The sequence below is a fragment of the Vespula pensylvanica genome, chromosome 7, assembly GCF_014466175.1.
Source record: "Vespula pensylvanica isolate Volc-1 chromosome 7, ASM1446617v1, whole genome shotgun sequence".
NCBI lineage: Eukaryota > Metazoa > Arthropoda > Insecta > Hymenoptera > Vespidae > Vespula > Vespula pensylvanica.
The window spans coordinates 8,671,549-8,692,387 of NC_057691.1; the positions used below are offsets into that span (position 1 = coordinate 8,671,549).

At 43.6% G+C, this 20,839-nt stretch overlaps 1 protein-coding gene across 2 annotated transcripts in view; it reads right to left on the minus strand.

The window, feature by feature from the left end:
• LOC122630402 (laccase-like) overlaps positions 1-1,219 on the minus strand; it is a 36,164-nt gene extending 34,945 nt beyond the window's left edge. For both annotated transcript variants that reach the window (XR_006327480.1, XM_043814865.1), the window contains exon 1: positions 423-1,219. Coding sequence is in view for 1 of the 2 variants with exons in the window: in XM_043814865.1 (XP_043670800.1) it covers positions 423-534 (112 nt within the window). In the remaining variant the exon portion in view is untranslated. The remainder of the gene's footprint in view (positions 1-422) is intronic.
• Between the last annotated feature and the right edge of the window lie 19,620 nt (positions 1,220-20,839).

Here is a 20,839-nt window from a genome sequence, read left to right on the forward strand (position 1 = left end):
TTTCCGACGTGGACCTCTCTCCGCGTGCCGTTTCCTCGCACATCAGGGAATCGCACCGTTCGACGTCGTCCTCGTCTTCCGCGCGTTCGACACAAGCGGGAACACTTCACTGACTCGTGCACGCGCGCTCGAGGTGCGAAATCGCTCTCGCAAAACCGGCCCGATCTCGGCCGACATGGAAAAGCCACGAGGAGGAAAATAAGAGGATTACGGGTCGTAAACGGGTCGGAGCGAACGAGAGGAAGAAAGAGAAACGCAAGTAATGCGAAGAAAATAATCTCTCGACGGAGAACCGAGAGGAACAAGCGAGTCAGTCCTCGAGCAAGCTACTGCAAGGGGGCGAAGCAACGGGGAGCGGGAAAAAAACGTGCAAGGCGCATAGAAGAACCGAATAAGACTCGGATCGGAACGAGATGACTCACCGTCCTTCCTACTTGCGCTGGACTGCGAGATGCGTACCGCGGCCATTGGACCGAGGCAGGCTATAAAAGCCGCTAGGCTTAGCACCGCGTACGAGCCTCGACGGGACCCCATAACTCCGATTCTCCAAATTCTCCTTTCTTCCTATGCCCTTTCTTCCTTCTTCCGCTCCCTTTCTCCTTCTTTATTCCCTTTTCTTCCTGTTCCACTTGGCGATAGCGGTCGACGGTCGGCGAATCAAGTCGACGCGCGCGCGCGCGCGCGGCTTCTACTTTTGCTCTCGGAGCAAATCCCCGATGAACGGAGACTTTCCTTCCGAAGCGTACTCGCTGAGGCACTGGCTCAGAGCCGACTGAGACGTCAGTTATAAACTTTGTGCCTCGTGCCGCTCGCTCTTATATCAAAAGCGGGACTCTACTATCGCTCTCCTCGAGAATCGGCGTTTCTTAACGAAGAAGCTTCCCTTCTCTCTTCCCCTCTCCCCTAAAGCCAGTTTATCTCCAAGTTGCGGACGTTGATAATTCGTTTTCCAAAAGATTCTATCTTTCGAATGTCGGAGGAACGAACGATAGGCACGGAGAAAGGAAGGATCGGTCGAAACGTAGAGGCAAAGTACCGCGGGAGCGAGAACCTAGCGAGTTGTCTTGCGTTGGAACGTGCCCAAACCGGTCGATTCCAAATTTAATTTTCCCAAGGAGAGATGTATTCTCCTATGGATCCCCTATCCGCAACCTCGGTACACCTCGTTACGCTTGCCTTTTGCACACCTATTTAAAACCTATCGCTCCACCTCGGGCTCCTTACGATTGGCTCCTGCCCCAATTCCTTGCCCAATGGTACACTCCCGAGCACGTTCACCTCCTTTTCAGATGGTAGCCGTCTGTGTGCGCGCGCGAGAGAGAGAGAGAGAGGGAGAGAGAGAGAGAGAGAGAGTGAGAGAGCGCGCGAAGCGGAAGGCGGGTGGGAGGGAAAGGAAGCTAACGGGGAAAAAGAGACAGCCGTGTACGCATAGCAAGCTAGGGGGAGAGAGAGAGAGAGAGAGATCGAGGAGGTGGTAAGTTTCAGCAAGGTGGTTGAAACCGAGAGTAGGTGGTTTCGACTCGAGAATCTCTGGAAGGCATCGCACCGTTCGACGATACTCGTAGCTCGGCAAAAGCGACGTTCGAGGTTCTCCCTTCATGGAGAAGGAGCAGGAACGGAGACACGATCGTGGCACGGTGAAGGTGGATTCGAGGTGGGGCTCTAACGTACGACCGAGATATATCGACTCCCATTCGCGCTCTCTCCTTGTCCTCTCTTCGTTCTCTCTCGCCTTCCATCTCAGCCAATTCAGCCTTCCTGCACGGCATTCGCGTTCGCGTACAAAGCTGCACAACGCGACGCCACGGCCGAACGAACTCGCGAACGGTTCTCTCTCGCTCGTCGACATCCTGTGTCCGCTTCTCTCCGCGAGAGAGACGCTTGGTACCGCGCGTGTTCCACGCGCGGAATCGCACGCTGAGCGAACTTTCAGCGCCTTTCGATTTCGCGCTTGCCGCGCAAGAAAGAGAGACAGACGTACGTTATTTCGATAATAATCCCTCCTGGTATACGCCCAGACTTTGACAGCGAAAGGATCTATAACTTTTCTATAACTTTTCTACCTTGGCAATGAATAAGCGATTCGTTCGCTCTTTAACGAGCAGATCGTCGTCCATCGATATATCTTCCTACTTCGATCCCATAATTTTCCTAATCGGATCATTCGCTTCGAACGATCTATCGCATCGATCGATTTCCCGTATCTTCGACTTTTAGAAAATTTCGAGCACCGCGTTTGCGCCTTCGTTCAGGTTCCTACATCTTCTTTTTCTTTTTCTAGTCGAGAGTAGACAAAATTCATGAATATTCTTGGAAATTGAAACTATTGCGTCGGCTGTCGAACGTTTTACGGTTAGGTATAAAAACAAAAACAAACAACAAAATGAGGACGCTGGACAGAAGAAGCTTGTGCTTTTAATCGCTTGCATTTGTTTTTGCGATCGATACTTAAAGCCGTTAAATAGAACCGAATCGTTGCTCGTGACTCTTTTTCTCGAAGCGATACGTATCTATTCACCGTTCGCAAAGTTTTTCTATACTACTCTCGTCGACGCATTAGATTTATTTGCGGTATGTCCAAGGACACCGCGATATTAAAAACTGGAGAACAACAGGACGCAGTTTCGCTCGCCGACGTTGTCATTAAAAAAATTCGTTGCAAAAATTGCGTTAGCTCGATTGGAGAAAAATTTGTTGATTTTGTGGACGAGTCGTTGCAACAAAATGCCATCGTTAATAACGAATAATCGTCGTAGTCTCCATACGGCGTGAAATTAAATTTGAAAGGAAAAGTCGAGTAACCTATAAGAGAAGGAGAAATACATATACGATATCAGGAATCTCTTTTCCTCCCGAAGAGAAAAGCAAGCGAGCGGAACGACACGCTCGGCTTTTGCCAAGCCGAGTGCTAGTGAAATGCTATCGTCCTGGCACGCGACGCATTCTAATAGCCTCGCTCTATGCTTTTCTATCCTCCTCTCTCACGTAGATATCTACTTGTCGTTTCCTTTCTACCACCTACACACTCTCGCTCTCTCTCTCTCTCTCTCTCTCCCCCCCCCTCTCCCTCTATCCGTCTCTCGCTGTAAAACAAGAATCCCAACTCACCCGGAAGACTCCTACGCGCGATCGGTTCGAAGATTAGGATTTGGAAATCGATAGCGAATTCGCTAAAAGCGTAAACCACTTACGATCTGCATAGATCTCTAAATTAGAGATCGGTCGATCGATTTCGGACACTTTCCAATATCCACTTTAGCCGACAGGTAGCGACTGCCAATTGGAAATTCAATATCTCGCGTAAGTGCTCGCGAACGCTCTTACCAAATGATATTCGGCGAAATGAACTGTCGCAGATAATACATATTTACGAACACGTTCGTTTCCCTAATAACTCTGATTTCTTCGTACGACGTTTTTTCACAAGTCCGCTTTGGCGTCTTGTCTACCAGCAACCTGTTTCGAATTTCTTTATTTTTGCTCTGCTCCACTTCGAAACTTGTATCTATCTCGACAAGGACATTTTCTGAAGCATAACAGAAATTATTTCATCGTTTCTTTTTTTTTTCGAACGTTAACGCGTTCGAGTTTCCTTTGGGCAGTAACATTTTCAAAAATGTCGTCCATAAGTCGAGACTTATTTCGTTCGACTTATTTCGTTCGACGAAACGGAACGGACACGAATCCGTCTCTTTTTTAGCGCGACGAAGCGTTCTCGACTTGCCGAAACACGGTTTAGGATCGATGAAGAATTATGCAAAAATCCGATCATCGTGACGCAACGCGAACGATCAATGTAAGTCGAGTAGACACGATGAGGGATGCTCGAATACCTACGTCTCGTGGCTCGGTGGAAACAATTTTTCTTCCGTTCGAAAATGAAATACTCGACCGAGCACGACATTAGTGGGTGGTTGCGACCGACTAACTATTTTCTTTTCCTTTTCTTCTTTTCCTCTTTTTGTTATTTTTTTATTTCTTTCTTTCTTTTTTTCTTTTTTTTATTATCGTGAAAGTCTAGCTCGTTACGAAATACGTTTCTGGACGCGTTCCTTTTAATTGTCGCGTTCCTTTCGGGAAGAATTTGTCTTTTGTGATCCGCGATCCGCGAATGATTACGTAAAACCGTTCGAAAGGACGGTTTCACAAACGAGCTTGTTTTCTTTTTCGAAACTTATAAACGGAGAGGAGCACAATGCAGTCGTCTTGTACTCCTACCTAATCGTCTACTACCTCGTAACGCTAGCTATAATTATTCTCTTTTTACGCACCAAGCCCGTCTATTTTTCTCTTTTTTTTATTTTTTGTTCGAAGATACCGACCCGTCGATTTCTCATCCATCTCGTTATTTTCCATTATCGAGCGTCATTCGATAAACTTTAAGTGCGGCCTTGTTATTCGACGACGATCGATACTCGAAGCCGTAACCAAAGTTGTGACGGAAAGGAAAAAAGGTCGAGGGAAGATTCTCGTAAAGTAAAGCGAACCGAAAATCTATTCGATCTTATCGACCGTCCTGTATCGATCCGCCCATTGGAAGATTTGATGTCAATCGTTCTACGTAAGACACTTTTTCAATCCGTTCCGGTCGCCTGGCTGCAAAGTAAAAGCGTTCGAAGCGTTCGAAGCGTTCGAAGCGGCAATCGGTCTCGCATACGAGAACGATCTCTGTTCCTGGCACCATTGTGAATGCGAATCGTGACTATTTACTATCGATCCTATGATCGCTTCTGGATCGAGAAGGTGCACGGACAATGACGTAACGAGAGAGCGATTGCAGAATAGGGGGAGACTAGAGACTGGAGATCAAATGTGGAACATTCAGCCGGATGAATGGTATTCAATGAAATTATCCGAATTCAAATGGAACTTTTACGACGAGAGGACGATACTTGACTTTTAACCATGGACGATTCCGATATTACCTATTAGTTGTTATCTAGAGCGGCGTAACGAACGATGCAACATCGCGATACCGAAACGAATCAAAATTCCTCTCGTTCTCGCAACGATTGTCTTTAGAACGGTCGCTGCTGTTAAATCGAGTCGGCCACTGTCACGTATCGCGTGCGTCTAACAAACGGCTTTTACGTTTCGCGCGGGCAAACTTGCACATTCCGTGGCATTCTATTCTAATGTAGATTTTAATCGCGTGCGATACTCAAAGGATAAGGTTCTCCCGTTGCCTTTGACTAGCCGCTCGCCGTCGCGCGTTCCATATTTGACGTTCCGTTTCTATACCGTTGATACTTTTGAAAGAGTTTCGCAGTCGTTACGATTTTTATTATTCTTCTGAAAGATAATCGCTCGGTGATAGATTGTAAATACTGGAATGGAGTCACGAGGAAAGGAGAAAATAAAAAGTGCCGTTCGATCGATTCATTTTCCTTGTGAAAATAGGCGCGGAATTAAAACGGCGATTTGCGATCAAGACGAGAATAACATTATCTACGGTTAACGGATGCCTGTAACATCGTACACTGCGAACGATCGAGAACTGTCCATGGGGTTTTTGAGCGACTTTCTAAAACTATCGCAAACTACGAACTATAAGGCCGGGCACTCGCTATAAAGTTTTTACGAGAGCCGGTTATCCAATCGTAACAAGGCGTACCTTTCGATTTAACGGTTATACGAAATTAAGCTTATCGTTTTTCTTGCGTTAACGGACACGTCACGATAGGCTGCCCGAGTGTTCCGCGACTCGTCGATTCTAGCTAATGCCAGCCGATGCTGGCCAATTCCAAACGACCGATCGATTTTTCATCAGCACGATCTCTACGGTCTTCTATGACGCATCGAGGGGCGATCCATGCTTTCTGGTTACTTTAATTTCGAACGTCGAATGCATTCAAAGGGGACGAAAGGAGGAAATTCAAAAAAAAAAAAAAAAAGAAAAAAAGCAAAATAAAGGAAATGGATTCTCGTTGGTAGCTCGATCGATCCGCTCCCGGGTCGGTCTTTGACTCCCGTCTTATCGCGATTCTTCGTTGTAACGAACGCGTAACCGCGTGGTGGTCGCTCGTTGTTATCCGAATTTTAAACGCCACAGGGAGTCCCGCCACACGGTGGACTCAATTAAGTCGAGCCATAGTCATCGATTCGTTTCAAAGCTGTCAACGTGAAACGATCGTTGGTTACTTACCTATAGATAAATCGTCTTAGAGCTCGCCTTCTATAGTGTTATTTACCAGTCACGCTAGCTAGATACCTGGCTCGCCAAGTCGAGCAATCCAATAATTTCTCAGATCCGAAGGGTCGTCGAGGTGTTTCCGAATGATCGAGAGTAAAAGGAAGAAAAAAGGGAAGGAAAAAATATCTGGTTTAAGCGAGACGATACGTATTAGGGCCTCGCTCCGTTCGCACGATATATTCCCACGGAAAAACGGAGTTGGAAGATCCTATTTACGTACGAGTAGATAATATCGATCAAAGTCGTTCATCGCTTCCGCGTTACGATATCGTGCCGCGGTTGATCAACGTTTCGTCTATTGAAATTTTAATTAACCATTATCTCCCGTGCGTCTGGATTAATTACGATGTCTCACGACTCTGCTCGCACAACATCTACTCGTATCTCGAACGATATCTAAATCGGCCGGATAAAGGGAGTGGACTCGAGTTATCGAGTTATCGGATTAACCGTAGCCAATGCGCGAGTAAAAACGGTCTCCTCGAACGAAAGCGAACGAATTCACATTTACATTTAACGAGAAAAAGCGTATAATGGTCACGTAACTACGTGACTCAAATGCGAGCCAAGTCAAATTTCGGAATTAGCCGCTAATCCCCCGAACGTAGATCACGCTCGCGCACGCACCCACACAAAAGCGACGTTTTACAGTTGCATCTGAATTCTATACTAATTGATATCGAACGTCCCGAAGAAACAGACAGATCGAGGAAAGAAATGTCGTTTGTTTAACATTTTCTTATCGACTTCCGCATGACTCATGTTTCTAAACCAAGATCGTGTCTAATCGACATTATTATGTTCTTTCTCCTTCTCTTTGCTGTCCCTTCTACTTTTTCTGTGCTACTCGTCGATCGCTTTGCTCTCGTGGGAAATTAAGCGAAACCCACTTTGCGTTGTTAAGCGCAAAAATTTATAGATTTCTTGTTAACGTCGTTGAGATATTCATAAATCCATCTACAATACGGGTCTTGTTTCTTAAAGCTTTACGAGAACTTACCGAGCAATTATACGACGAGACAGTTACGTCTCGTGGTGCAATTATTACACCCAACTCACGATCCGCATAAAAATCCATCTTACAAGCAATATAAGATAACTCTCGCGGATGGACGAAACGGGAAACGGAAGTTTCCCAATTCGTTTCTCGAAACTGTAAATCATTTGTCGAGGGGAGTACCGTCACAACAAGAACCGTTTTCGCCTGCGAAGGAAATTCCGAGTGAACTGACATACCTATCTAATTGTAAGTAGCATGCTAAAATACAAATAAACGAAACGAAGGTAATCGGTTTTGATCGTCCATTAGGAGTCCATTGGGAAGCAGAATCGTAACGGTGCGTGAAACGATCGTAACGAGCGTCTACTGTTTACGTTCTCTCTCTCTCTCCTCCTCTGTATTTCTAAATCGTACCTCGAGAACGTTCTCTTTCTTTCTCTTTTCCTTTAAAACGACTAAATTCGCATACTTACCCTTCTCTTGCACGGATCGATGCCGACGAGTTATAACGAGATTATTTTTTCCGAAAAAACCGTCGATAGTTTTGTTAAAAGTTTCAACGGATAAAACCCAACAATTACCTTCGCCACGAGCAGCCGCTAATTAGGGCTCGTCGTACTCTCCCGCAAAAAGAGAGTCGAACTTGGCGATGATGTGTGTGTGTGTGTGTATGTAGTACATATGTACCTACATCTTTCGCAGTCGTTTCTACACTGCACTATACGCAGAAGAATCGGTCGATGTCTCGACCGATCGGCCCGGCCTTTTTACGCACTACTTTTTCTTCTTACGTTTCGAAAGGGCCCGCGTAATTGCACGCGTACTTTCATCCTTCACATTGACACGCCGTTCATTCGCGAGAAAAAGAAAGAAGAAAGTTCTTCTTTTCGGAACCTCACGTCGGAAGGCCTCTCATATCTTTTTTTTTTTTTTTCTTTTTTACGCCTCGCCGTGAGATAAACGAAACACGTTATTCGATTACAGTTCAGATAGAAATAATAAGAATGGAACGATCGTTAGCCCTATTGTCTCGTCGTTGTTATTTTTCCGTGCCATTAGAAAGATACACGTAATAAATAGAGGTATCTATCCAACTTTGAACTTGCGATTAGGGGAATGCCAATAAGTGGAACGAACGCTTCCGATACACTTTCGATTTACGGTTAAGGAACAAGCGCTAATAAAAGATCGGTGAAAAAAACCGCATAGAGATATACCAATCGTACGTACCGATTTAATTCCATCCGATCCATCTAGTTCGGTGAACCTGCCCGGAATACTCGAAAGGACGCCTGTCCTATGTATTACGTTTACTGTAAGATATTATTTCTAAGTCAAAGAGATGGTAATATAAACATTTTTTGGATCTCATCTTTCGTCGAACGAAACGAAACAAAAAGGAAAACAAAGGCGAAGGTCAAATCAAACGACTCGAGACGATCGTCGATATTCGTCTTCGTACGAAGCGAAATTCCGGAATGAGGTGGCGGGAAAATTAAACGACATTTGTACCTATCCATTTCCTTTGCTCTCGCTTCGATATCATTTGTTGGAATAAAACTTCACAAATTCGTCTAGCCGTTGACTAACAAGACGATCTATCGATAAGAGAAAGTGAAAATGTAATAAAAAATTACGTAACTCTGAAAAGAGAGTAAATCTTTTAATGTCCATGCCTCGTACCTGCCGTCAAATCGTTTGCGTTTCAAAGCGCGATTCGATCCTATGCAAGACGATTCGTTTATCGTGAGATTTTCGAGCATTCCTTTCGATATACCGTAGCATAATTTCGAGCGCGAAATACGAGAACAAACGCTTCCCTTGCACTCTCTTCGACGATCGTTCGGTTCTCTTCTCGGGATTCGATAATTCCTTGTGGCCTACCATAAACGAACGCCCAGGCCGAACATGGAATGAATAACGAACGATAAAGGGAAATAAGGATTTTCGATCGTTTCGAACGAACAAATATCGATCGTGATCGATCGCAGCTCGATTTCGTACGAAATAGCGAGATGGAAAGTTCCGATAGGAGAGAAAGCCAAGCGGAAGGCATGTAAAGAGATTACATTTTATTAACGAGAAAAGAAAAGAAGAGGCATAACGAATCAACGAATCAATGCGTTTTATATGAAAAAAGGAAAAAAAGAAAAGAGAGAAGGAAAAGCGAGCGAAAGAAACAAGAGAATGAAGAGAATCAAAAGAGTCCAGATTCGGTATAGCGTTAAATAGGATATCGATTTCTCGATAAGGATCGGCATTAGGCCGCGAAGAGAATGGGGCAGCGTGTACGCTCGCGCGTACGCAGGTGCATTCGACGTATCTCGATATTGCGTACGAATGCGCGTCGCGATCGCAAAAAGATTTGCAAGCAAGGCGACCGTTCGTTCGTGCTAAACTCTTAATTCTACGGAATTCTAGATAACATTTTCTACGGCGAAAATTCCTTCGTTTCGACGGACGATGCTTTTCGATGCCGAAAACCAGGACAACGAGACCGACCTATGACTTCTTCCCCGTTACTTCATCCGAAACACTACGATATCTATAATCGAAGGAACGACTGTCATCGCGTCGACACCCGGGAAAATATTTGCTCGCGACCGATCTATCTCTCGAAATCAACAATAATAGAATTCTTTCTCAGTGCCGAGCGCGCGACCCCTAAAGAGTTAAACTCGAACTCGCGCGTAGAGAGAAACAATTGAAAAATTTTCTCACGTTCCAATAAGCCTGTAACGCTAGCGGATCACGACTACCATAATGATCGTACTCTTTGCGGTATTACGTTCGCATATTGAGAGAAAAAGGGCAGGCGAGGAAGGGAAAGACGATTTAAGCAAAGCGGAGTAAAACGAAAGAACGACCAAGTAAACGCGCACGGCGAAGAAACTAAACGAAAGATTCTTACGTCGTCGTACTTTACGGAGCATCATCCATTAATTATCGCGGGACGGATTTTTCGCGCAGCTTTCTTTCTCCTTCGGTTTTTGCCCGATCCACCCTGGGACGTAGCCACGCGCATGCAACGTCCTTAGCGCGTATTTCGCGTGATCGGACCGTGCTCGCCACGTCCGCCACGGACGACGACGGTGCGTTTGCAAACACCTGCTATCCACGCGAGCATGGATTTAAAGAAGTAAAAAGAGAACGAAAGACGAAAACAAAGATAAACAGAGATAGAAACGATCGAGAGCGCTTCGATCGAATATCTAAGTCAGGTATCTCTCGAAAACTTTCACCCTAATTCCTCCTCGACGCCAAAGACTTATCCCCCTTTTATGTTAATCCGAGCACGCGTGTTCCGATTTCCAGCGTGCGAGAAAACGCGTTGCCGCTCGTAAAACGTACATATGCTATACGGTACATACGTACTTCATTCCTTTACGATATCGTCAGTGAAAGTTTTCGTCCCCGGTGATCGAAGAAATACTGTCTCTCTTTTCTTCCTTCCCTTTTTCTCAGCCTCTGCTAGTAATTATTATTTCTCGCGAGATAGGATATCGAAACGAAATCGCTTATTGGCTCGGATATCCGATCCGATCAGATCCGATTAGATCCGATCCGATCCGATCCGATCCGATCCGACTCGATCGACGTAGTCGCAATCAATTCGCGATCTAAGGCGAGTGAAAACGAAGATAAGCGAACTCGAAACGTAGGCAGGCGTTTACGAAGAAGGCGTCGCATCGCGAGACAGGTTGAAGGAAGGTACCTTGCGAAGGATGTGAGAAGCGAAAAATCGATCGACGCCAAAACCAAATCGGGGAAGACTACGTTGCAGAGAATGCAGCACAAGAGGAGTTACGTGCCGCGTCGCGATCGTATCGACGCGTTATGACGAGAAAGAGAATCTAACTCGGCGCGTATTCGCTTTTTCGTGTTCTGGAACGCTATCCTAGAACGCCCGCGAGCGGTCTCTCCTTTCCACGAAGTTAAGCCGTAACAAAATTTATTATTAGCCGAACACGATATACGTATGTCGTATATTTCTATTTCGAAATCGCTAAATCGATAAATCAGTCATTTCCTCGAGTTTCATCGACGCTTGGACCGCGGTACGTCACGATTTTCTTCCAGCGAAGGATGGCGCGTCTCGCGAGGCCCATATCGCGCGGACCGCTGCGAAGAAAGGAGAAGCATGAAGTTTCATGGGATGCCCGCGTACTACCCACGTACTATACCACAGCGTTCCGCGGTGGAAAACGTCTGAGAACGCACGAGCGTATTGGCTCGGACAGCGCCGGGCTTATTGCGCTCTTCCAAGTTTTTTCTTATATTTTTACATTGCGCGTACAAAGTTCGTTACGAGGCTCGTCGAGCTTAACCACTGAACCGGAAATCCTTAACGAAGAAATGAATTTGATCGAAGTTGACGTCGAACCTAGCCATTTGTGAAATCTGATCGTTTCCGATAAGGGTCCTCATCTTCCTCGAGTCCGTTCGCACTTAATTTATGCACTTCCTTTTAAACGAAAATTATTTAAACGCGTCCCTTCGGACGCTTAATCACGCTCCAAACTTTACTTTCTCCGTTTCCCCACTTATTTAGCCAGTCAAACACCTACCCTCGAAATACTCTTTCATTCGATCTTTTTGCCGTATTTCCCTAAGCCGTAGCGGTTCCGCTCTACATACAAACGGACGCAAACGTTCTTTTTTACATACGCACATGTATTTACTCTACGTATCCACACTCGCACGTAATATATAGCAGCGTCTACTCGCATATACTTACCATTAAAGCCCAATAAAAACGCATATCGCCGCGGTGCGGCGTGGCGACTCGGTAAGGTAATTTCACCATCGTTCGAACCGCCGCTTGATTATAGGTTCTTGCACGTACAGAAGACATCGATCTTTCGTGTAGAGCTATCCGCGATATCGCTTTCTTAGAGATATTACTCTTCGATATTAATAATTTGCCAATAAAAATGACGGACGTGTGTAGCTAAGTACCTATATTTTCTTCGGCTGCGATTCTTTGGGAAATGATCAATAAAAGGACCAACCTGACTTTTTTTAATTCTCAAGTTGTGCACTTGAGTATTGGCTGTTTAGACGTTTGACGTTGATTTATTACCAGCGATTATTAACGTTGATAAATATATTTGGTAATCGAGTCATCGTTAAAATTATCTCTGATACTAGATTAATTAGAAGCATAAAAAATGAAGAAGGACGATTAAACGATCGACAAAAGTTTATTATTACTGTATCGGACATAATTGCCACCGGTTTCGAGGCTCTCTTTCTGGCGTCATTAAACACTGTTGACGAAACTGCGAGTAGTCATGCGACTCCCGGTATTATCCGCGCTTCCTTCGAGCAACGAGCCGTCTAACCATGGCTAGCTAACGAAAATGTCTGTTTTCGCCGCTATCGACGCGACCGAAGGGAACCTTAGCGTAGGAGGAGAGAGGGTCGAAAGAAGAAGAAAAAAATATTAAACGAGGCTCGTATCGTAAGAACGGGTCACACATTCTCCTTTGCACACTCGAACGACCGGTACGTTCTCCGAAAGAGTGTCGAGTATTGCAATTCGTCTCGCACGAGCGCTCGCGCGATTTTCGAGTCTTTCCAGAGCGGGAAGTAGATGGAGAAACGAAGAGAGAGAGAGAGAGAGAGAGAGGGAGGGAGGGAGAGAGACTCGAATCGTGCGCACAGCTGGACACATAAGTCGTTTCTATCTTTTCCTTTTTTTTTCGTTTCGTACGACTCACTACTCGACTAAGGATATTAAATAGTGGTCTCCGATCGGGTCTCCGATCAAACACTTTCACTATCGTACGACAACACTTTGCACCTTTGAATATCGCGCTTGCTACCGGTCAAATCAAGTATAAGTTCAGATTTAATCTTCTCCTGAAATTGAAGTCAATGCGATATCGACATTTACCGGCAATTCAAATTGACATTACCTTGCCCTTTACCCCTCCTTTCGCTTGTTTACTCGTGCTGAGATCAGTATCATCGTTTATAAGCAGCACGTCGATCAAACGAACGCGAACTCATGAATGAACTAAAGTCGACGTTGCCTTTGACAGGAAATCGATCCAAAACGTGATTTTCTCTCTCCTTCTCTCTCTCTCCCTCTCTCTCTCTCCCTCCCTCCCTCCCTCCCTCTCTCTCTCTCTCTCTCTCTCTCCTCCGTTTACTTTTCGGTGAGTTAAGTAGGAAGTAAAAGCATAGTTTATAATTTAATCCTCGGAATCGTGTAATTACGAGGAGAACGGACATCGATCGCGTTCATGACGCAACAGGATCGTTTCGCGCAAAATTCAATCGCTACGTATTAGCTAATTACGACGCAACGAGTAACATTGTATGCAAATGTACCTTTCCCAGGTCGTAAGATAATCGATGAACGCAAAATGAAATTCGTAAGGAAAATAATTCTCTATCAGAGGAGAACTCTACATCTTCGTTCTTCTTTTCCGATAAGAGACGTAGTCTCCCTTAACGTTCCCCTTCGGGTACGTTGTCATCGAATCGAATTGACCGATTTTCAGGATACTCGTACGTACACCCGTATACGAAATATTCCCAAGTGTCCAAGAGAAAGTTAGTGGTTAAAAAAATGTCGAAACAATACGCATATCCTTCTTCCAGTCGATTTAACTTAAAAGCAAGATAATGGTTAACGAGGTAACATCAGCGGGAGGGTTGGCAAAGGATGAGGTAAATGCGGCGAGTAACAAAGAGCTAACGAAATACCGGAGATACCAAAATCGATCAATTGGTAGCGTCGTCCCTTTAGAGAAGGAACACTCGGATCGTCTCTCACGGTGGACCCCAAAGCCAGTTAGTCGACTGGGCCATCCAAGTAGCCAACCAAACTATCCAGCCAACGTGAGCCGACCGGATTATCCGATCCTCCCCACCCATCTTTCGGTCTACTCTCAACTCTTTTGTTTCGATCTTTCATTTATCTCGGTGCGTTCGGTGTGTAGCACGTTACCACGATCGTGCGTCCTTGCTCAACAAAAGCCGAAGCAGCGATTTATTGCACACCTTGCACGTTGACTTTCTGACGAAACACTTGCTGATCGGATCTCGCGTGACAATCTCGCGCGCCTTAGAATCCGCCTTCTGTGTGCGTACTCGTTCTCTCTCTCTCTCTCTCTCTCTCCAGCCCTCTGCCTTTCTCTATCGTCGGTTTGCAAACGTTCGTGCTCCTTCCACCATCTCGATTAGAGTAATCTCTATCGCGTTATATAATTATCGTGTCCTTAGAACGCTGAGAGGAATTCCGTGAGAGCGCTCGCTCGCGCCTGGATGCCGTGAAAATTCTTACTATTAGAGTTCACTGTCTTCTAATTCCAACTCCCCGTTCGATTTAAAAAGTAAAGTCCCCTCATCTCGGTCGTCTACTTTTCATTCGTCCTGATGTCGTTAAATATGCGTAATTAGATCTTCAGTCGGATCCACTTTGATAGTTTTCGGAAAGAGAAGGAAGTTACATGGAGATAGAAACGACACGATCGATACGATCGTAAATGACCAACCTTGTAATTGGCATTATTCGGAGAGAAAAGGAAAGGTGAGCCGCGTTACGGTCATGTTGATCTTCTTGGACATCTAGCGAAATAGACCGGGAGCGATATTTCATTTCGTGGAACTTTCACCGAAAATCTCGCTCTCGTTGCGTCCGCGTTCCTTCACGGCCGCAGACAGAGAAGAATCGTTGGGATATGTCGGTGAGATTTCTTCGACGTAAGAAAGGGAAGGAGAAAGAAGGATTGACAAAATCACGATCGTCCTAGATTTTTGTTCTGTTTTCGCCTTAGCATAATTTTCTGGTAAGTACGAGATAAGGAAAACGAAATGAAAGAGTGAAAATGATACGATTTCAGCTTGGACCTATCGTATCTATCGTCGATGGATCGGACATTTTTTACGATCGCGAACGTTACCCGCGCGACTAGCTTTACACGTTTCTCCCATTCCCTGTTATTTATGATATTCCTACTCGCTCCTTCCTCCTCCAATCCTTCCTTTCCATTACGATATCGAACGCAAGTTGCGCAAGCTAGCGTGCGAATTCGCCGTTCGACTAACGTTTTATCCGTCCTCGCGTCGCCTTTTCCGATATAGCGGTAGTAAGAAAGATGCTAAGAAATTTATCGAACGAGTGGGATCGGCTTACCGTCGCGTAAGCATCGCTCTCGCATTAGATAGGCGAGAATTAATTGCTGCGAATTAAAGAGGAGATTAACTATATCGCCCCGTTCGATTTCGAGACGCGTATCGTTTACAAAGATTCGTAATAGGACCGTCGCACGTTTTTCCTTTCCTTTCGTATACCAATTGTAAGCCAAACACGTCGCAATCCGTAATCCGACGCCGACGTCGCTCGCGAGACAGGAGAACTAATTCTAAGAGTGACAATGCCACGAATCGTCTCTCTTATCTCTCTTTCTCCAATTCCATCTATTCTATCCTCAATAATTCTTTTTCTCGATCCTTTCAATCCCTGCATAAGGTAGAAGAACCGAAGCCGAAGAGTCGTCGATACTCCCGGCTGTCGACGAGTCCTGGAAATCAGCTTCCTGTCGGCCTTTCGGTCTCTTTGTTTCGCGTTCGTTGGAACATTCGTGTTATCTCTAACCCGTTTCATGTGTCACAGCTGATTCGCATATTCCAAAGGTACGTACAATTCTATCTTATCGAGCGAAAATACAGCACGTTCAAAATGCTCAGGGGAGTGACTCGTCGTCGCTCGCTATACGACTATAACGTCTATTTGGCATTAATTATCGGTCATGCGACAGTCCTCACTAGCAATCTTTTTATATCCTTTTTGATAAACATTCGCGCGTCGCGTCGGCCGCGATCATCGTGAGACCGTCCGTTTTAATCTTTCGAGGTGAAAGGTGTTTCCAGGAAAATACGTTTAAGGAAAGGGATCTGGAGCAATTCGAGGAAAGAGTGCCGCATCTCGAGACCGCATATCCGCGTGTTCGAAAAGAAAGCGTTCTTAAACGAACGCAAAAGAAAAAAAAAAAAAAAGAAAGAACAAAAAAATAATATCGACTTTTCCGTATTTTCTTCCGATCGTAACTATTCTCGAAATGTTAATTCGAAGACTTTCCGATTTGCTGAAAGTAAGAAAAACCGCCGGATGAATGAACGAACGTACGAGTGCTTGCGAGATGGAAAATAGTTTTGAAAGGAAAACAAACGAGTGAAAGTGGCACGTTTTCAGAAAGAAGAAAGAAAGCAAAGGAAAAGAACATCGGCGATCCTTGGCAGATCCATTGCTGCTATTGGCGTGTTTGCGAGACAAGAGATTTCTAAAGTGACAGACATCTAGGAACGTGCACTTCCTCGTTCGTTTCGTTCGTGAGATAGATCTTATGGGCGGCTAGCGCGGTATAATGTTTATTAAAAGGCCGTTTACACGAGGCGACCCGCATGGGCGGTGAACGAAGAATGGAATAGGTCCTCCTCCGGCCGTTCGAACGAATCCTTCGTAACGAATCGACAATAGTAAGTAAGTAAATAATAAACTGCGTAGGTCGTAACAAGAGGAGAGTGCCTCGGCTCTCATCGCGTCTGCATATTGATTCATTGAAAATCGATCCCAAGAGTACTTTTTGTTTGTTTTTATTTCAATATTTCAAATTGCCCTCTCGACATTGGATGTTTCAGATTCGTAATTTCTGCACAAATGATTATAATTTTATGCGTAACGAAGCGAGTCCGTTGATCACTTGATACGTTTCAATGCGATCCGATAATACAAATACGCGAGATATATCATATTATCGTATATTATTAAAAATCAGGGAAACCCTGATTGGTTTGGTTCTTTCTAAGCGTTCTCGAAGCAACCGCAAATCGTTCGCCGACAATGATTGAGAAGAAAAATAAATAAATAAGAATAAATTAAAAAAGAAAAATTAAAAAAGAAAACAAACTAGAAAGAAAGAAAGAAAGAAAAAGAACCAGTGAAAGCTAACGCATATAACGTTTTACATGCGCTGCGCTCGGTGTAACGACTCTCGACGTTAATTTCCACTGCGGAGCGTTATTACGGGTTACGTCTTATTTATCGTACGGGTGAATCGAGCCGATCAAGTATCGTTCCAATACCGAGTCGTCTCTTCGCATCAAGCTTAACTATAACTCTGAAATGGAAATAATAATTCTTCCGAAAGTCGTCTTACTCGGCTGCACGATCACCGTCGTACGATTATCGAATTAATTAAAGCAAAGAGGTAAATAAAAGAAATATCTGTCTAAGAATGATTTAACCAATGACGAAATACTTGAAAAGAAAAGAAAAAGAAAGAGAAAAAACTTTTGAAAGGATTAGAGAGAGAAACTCGTGACCATTGTTATTCCAAGTTCCTTTCGCAAAGGTTAGCAATGACGTTGCCGTTTGAATTAGACGCTCGTAAGCGTAACGGTCTGGATGCCTTGTCTCGTAGTCGCCTTTCGCTATCTTGCCGTGTTTTATCGTTTCATGATTTATTATCGTAACGCTCGGAGCGCTCAATGTCGCCCTTTCGGAGTATAAAACTAGTATTCGCCATTTTAAATAGCTTCTTAACGCAAGTGTACCGATCCGAACAATCGTTTCGCTCGTGTATTCATTAGAACGTGAACCAGATACCGCGCTCGATATTTACCATGGCAAAGTAAATGTTGTTAAACGTTGTCAATCTTTGCGTCTGGTCGATCGATTTTGTCGAGTTTCGTTTATCCGATCGACCGTCGAACTGTCTTTTCGTGTACAATGTTCGACTGTTATCTCGGAATTGAATCTCTTGTCTAACGGCACGCACGGTCCTTGTATTTCGAGAGAGAGAGAGGGAGGGGGGGGAGAGAGATCTAACGAGGTATTCCATACTTTCGAACGAACGTTAAAAGGTAAGAAAGACCGAGTAATAAAGTAACGGGTAAGAAAAGAACTTACTCGGTACGTGTATATTAAAATACAAAGAATCAACTCCGCGATATGGTCATTAAACTTTGTTTGCTCCTTGCGTGCATTATGTCATAGCGTCTTATGTTAACGAAAAAGTAATCGCTCTATTCTTACTATTACTCTTTCTACGAAGGCATTAGACCGGCAATGCAACCGGCAATCATTTTTTGTCACTTCTTTTACACGAAGCGTAATGATCTAATAGCCGTCGTCGAGAATTCGACGAATTTAAAAAATTAGCGATTTATTAAAACGAGCACAAAGTCGTTAGACTCGTATCTGTTGGACCTAGAACGAACATACATTATTTTAACTCGAATAACTTGGTTAGTAACTTAATAATGAGAGATAGGGAAAGGTAACATGTGTCGTATATATGTCATATCGACTCGATATTCTTAGTGAACTTTTTCTCGAGTATTCTCAGAACCTGGGAAGGATAGTTGAGATTCTAGAGACCCTCCATGATTCGGCTTTAATTATGACTGTCCATTGTCCGACACGTGTTTAAAATAGTTCGCGCCGGTGAAATTCTTTAGCTTCGTTCCACAACTCTTATGGAAAGCTTAGACTTTGCGAGAAAAGTGAAGTCGACCGAACAACGGCTGATCTATTATTGAACCAAACTAGATTTCCATAGGAAAGCAATCGTCTCTTGTCCGTCAATGGTTGCTGGCAGAAGAACCGTAATATCGCAGAATGGTTCGCACGTATTTATGCGAGTCTCGTATGGAATATGTTCGTATGGAATACGTTCGGCTGACTGCATAAATACGAGATTCCATGTGACTTGCTCGTTGTCGATCTCATTTAGCAGCTGACTGCATTTCTTCATGCACCTGAGCATTTTCTTTATGCACCATTTTTATCTTCTATCATCCAGTTACGTCTTCTTATTTTCTTTTCTTCTTCTCTTGCTAATATGCCAATTTGCTAATTTAATTTCAATGAAATTTCGATCGAACGATTAGCTAGAAATTTACTAGAATTAAACATATCTTTCCGAGGGGAACGATCCTTTCCGGAACTGGTCTAATAAGATCGTTAAAAATCTCTGGAGGATAGTCACGATGTCGTCCGACTGCGATTTATGTTACAAGGGGAAATCTTCGTGTCATGAGCCGATGTAAGAACGGTTACGCGTGCGTTTTGGTATGCCGTTGGCAATATTCGTACGAGATCTAGGCTCGAGAATAAGATTCGACGATCGTACATCCGTGCAGATGTACTTATATCACTGCCGGATCTTATATCTCCCACAGGTAGCAAAAGACTCGCTAGGGACTCAGGAATAAAGTCCTTCGATACGTGAATTTGATAAGACGATTGTTTCGATTCCTTCAACTATTCGAAACTACATGTACGATAGATAGTAATAGATAATATTCCTATCGCATTTCTAGTGCATCGTCGGTTAAGAAATATAGCGAAAGGAATTACGACATATCTTAACATTTCCTATTCCAAGGTATAAGCAATTAATAGTTACAGCATACGCGTGGTGCGCGTGGCATTTGGAAACTGGCTTTTAAAGACATTATTTCGTAGGGAATAATCTGTATGAAAATACCAACTTGTTGCACTAGTTCGAAGCTTATGATAGAAAAACCAAAAAAAAGAAAAAAAAGAAAAACAGAAAAGATAATAATCTGTACCTCTTATCTTTCTATTCGCAAAAGTAGAAGATAAAGAGATCGAGTTATCGTAATATGACGATTAACAGATGTCCACTGAAAGTGTCAAAATCGAAACATCGATAGAGAGGGTATAACTTGATCGATCGCGAGTAAATAAATATTTTAGTATTTCGCAGAAATTGCCCTCTTCTATCTGCAATCGTGATACGCTACCTACTTGCAATAATTCGTTCGTCAAATAAGTTCGTCTTGGCCGATAAGAGATAAAATACGGTGCACATACTCGACCGACATACCGTATTCGCAATTCTTTTCGCGTTAGCGACGAGTACAGAGAAATTTCCGTTTTATGTTTAAAGAGGAACATTAATGTTCATTCCTCTCTCGTTATAAACATTTTGTACGTACTCAACTAACGTAAGAAACGTTTAAAGCGATCGACGATAGATTTATTAAAATTTATATCATCAAAATTTAGATTAGAAATTTGTGAATAGAGTGCTGCCAAGCGCGGAGCTATCGAAAAAGTTTATCGAGATCGTTAAAATGGAAATGGCCCGATCACGAATCACTCCTAACTGAATTTACCGAATTTAAAAGAAAAGTTGTCTTAAACATCTCGAGTTATTTTAATTAAAGAATCGAATCGACTACAGACAGAGTCGCTAAATATACCGCTTTCGTGACTGCTTTATTACAATTGCTTAATAACTACGTTGCTTAATAATTACGTTTTATCCACGATTACGTTGCCAATAATTTAGGATTATTACTACTTATACGATATATGTACCTATCTCTTTTATATCGAGTAGCCTTCTGCAGTATTTAAAAGTAAGTAAATATTATGTCTACTTAAACGTCGCACGCGATACATTTTACTTCCATAAAATTTAATTGTGTCTACCACATGTGTGCTTGTGTGCGTATCTGCAATCATATCTCAATGTTAATATTAAATATAAATATCAAAACACGATTGCCTCAGAGTTTGTAAGTAATATATGTTATAATATATCGTATTATTTTCCAAAGGGTCTCGAAGATTCCAGTAGGAGTGATCCGTGTTAGCA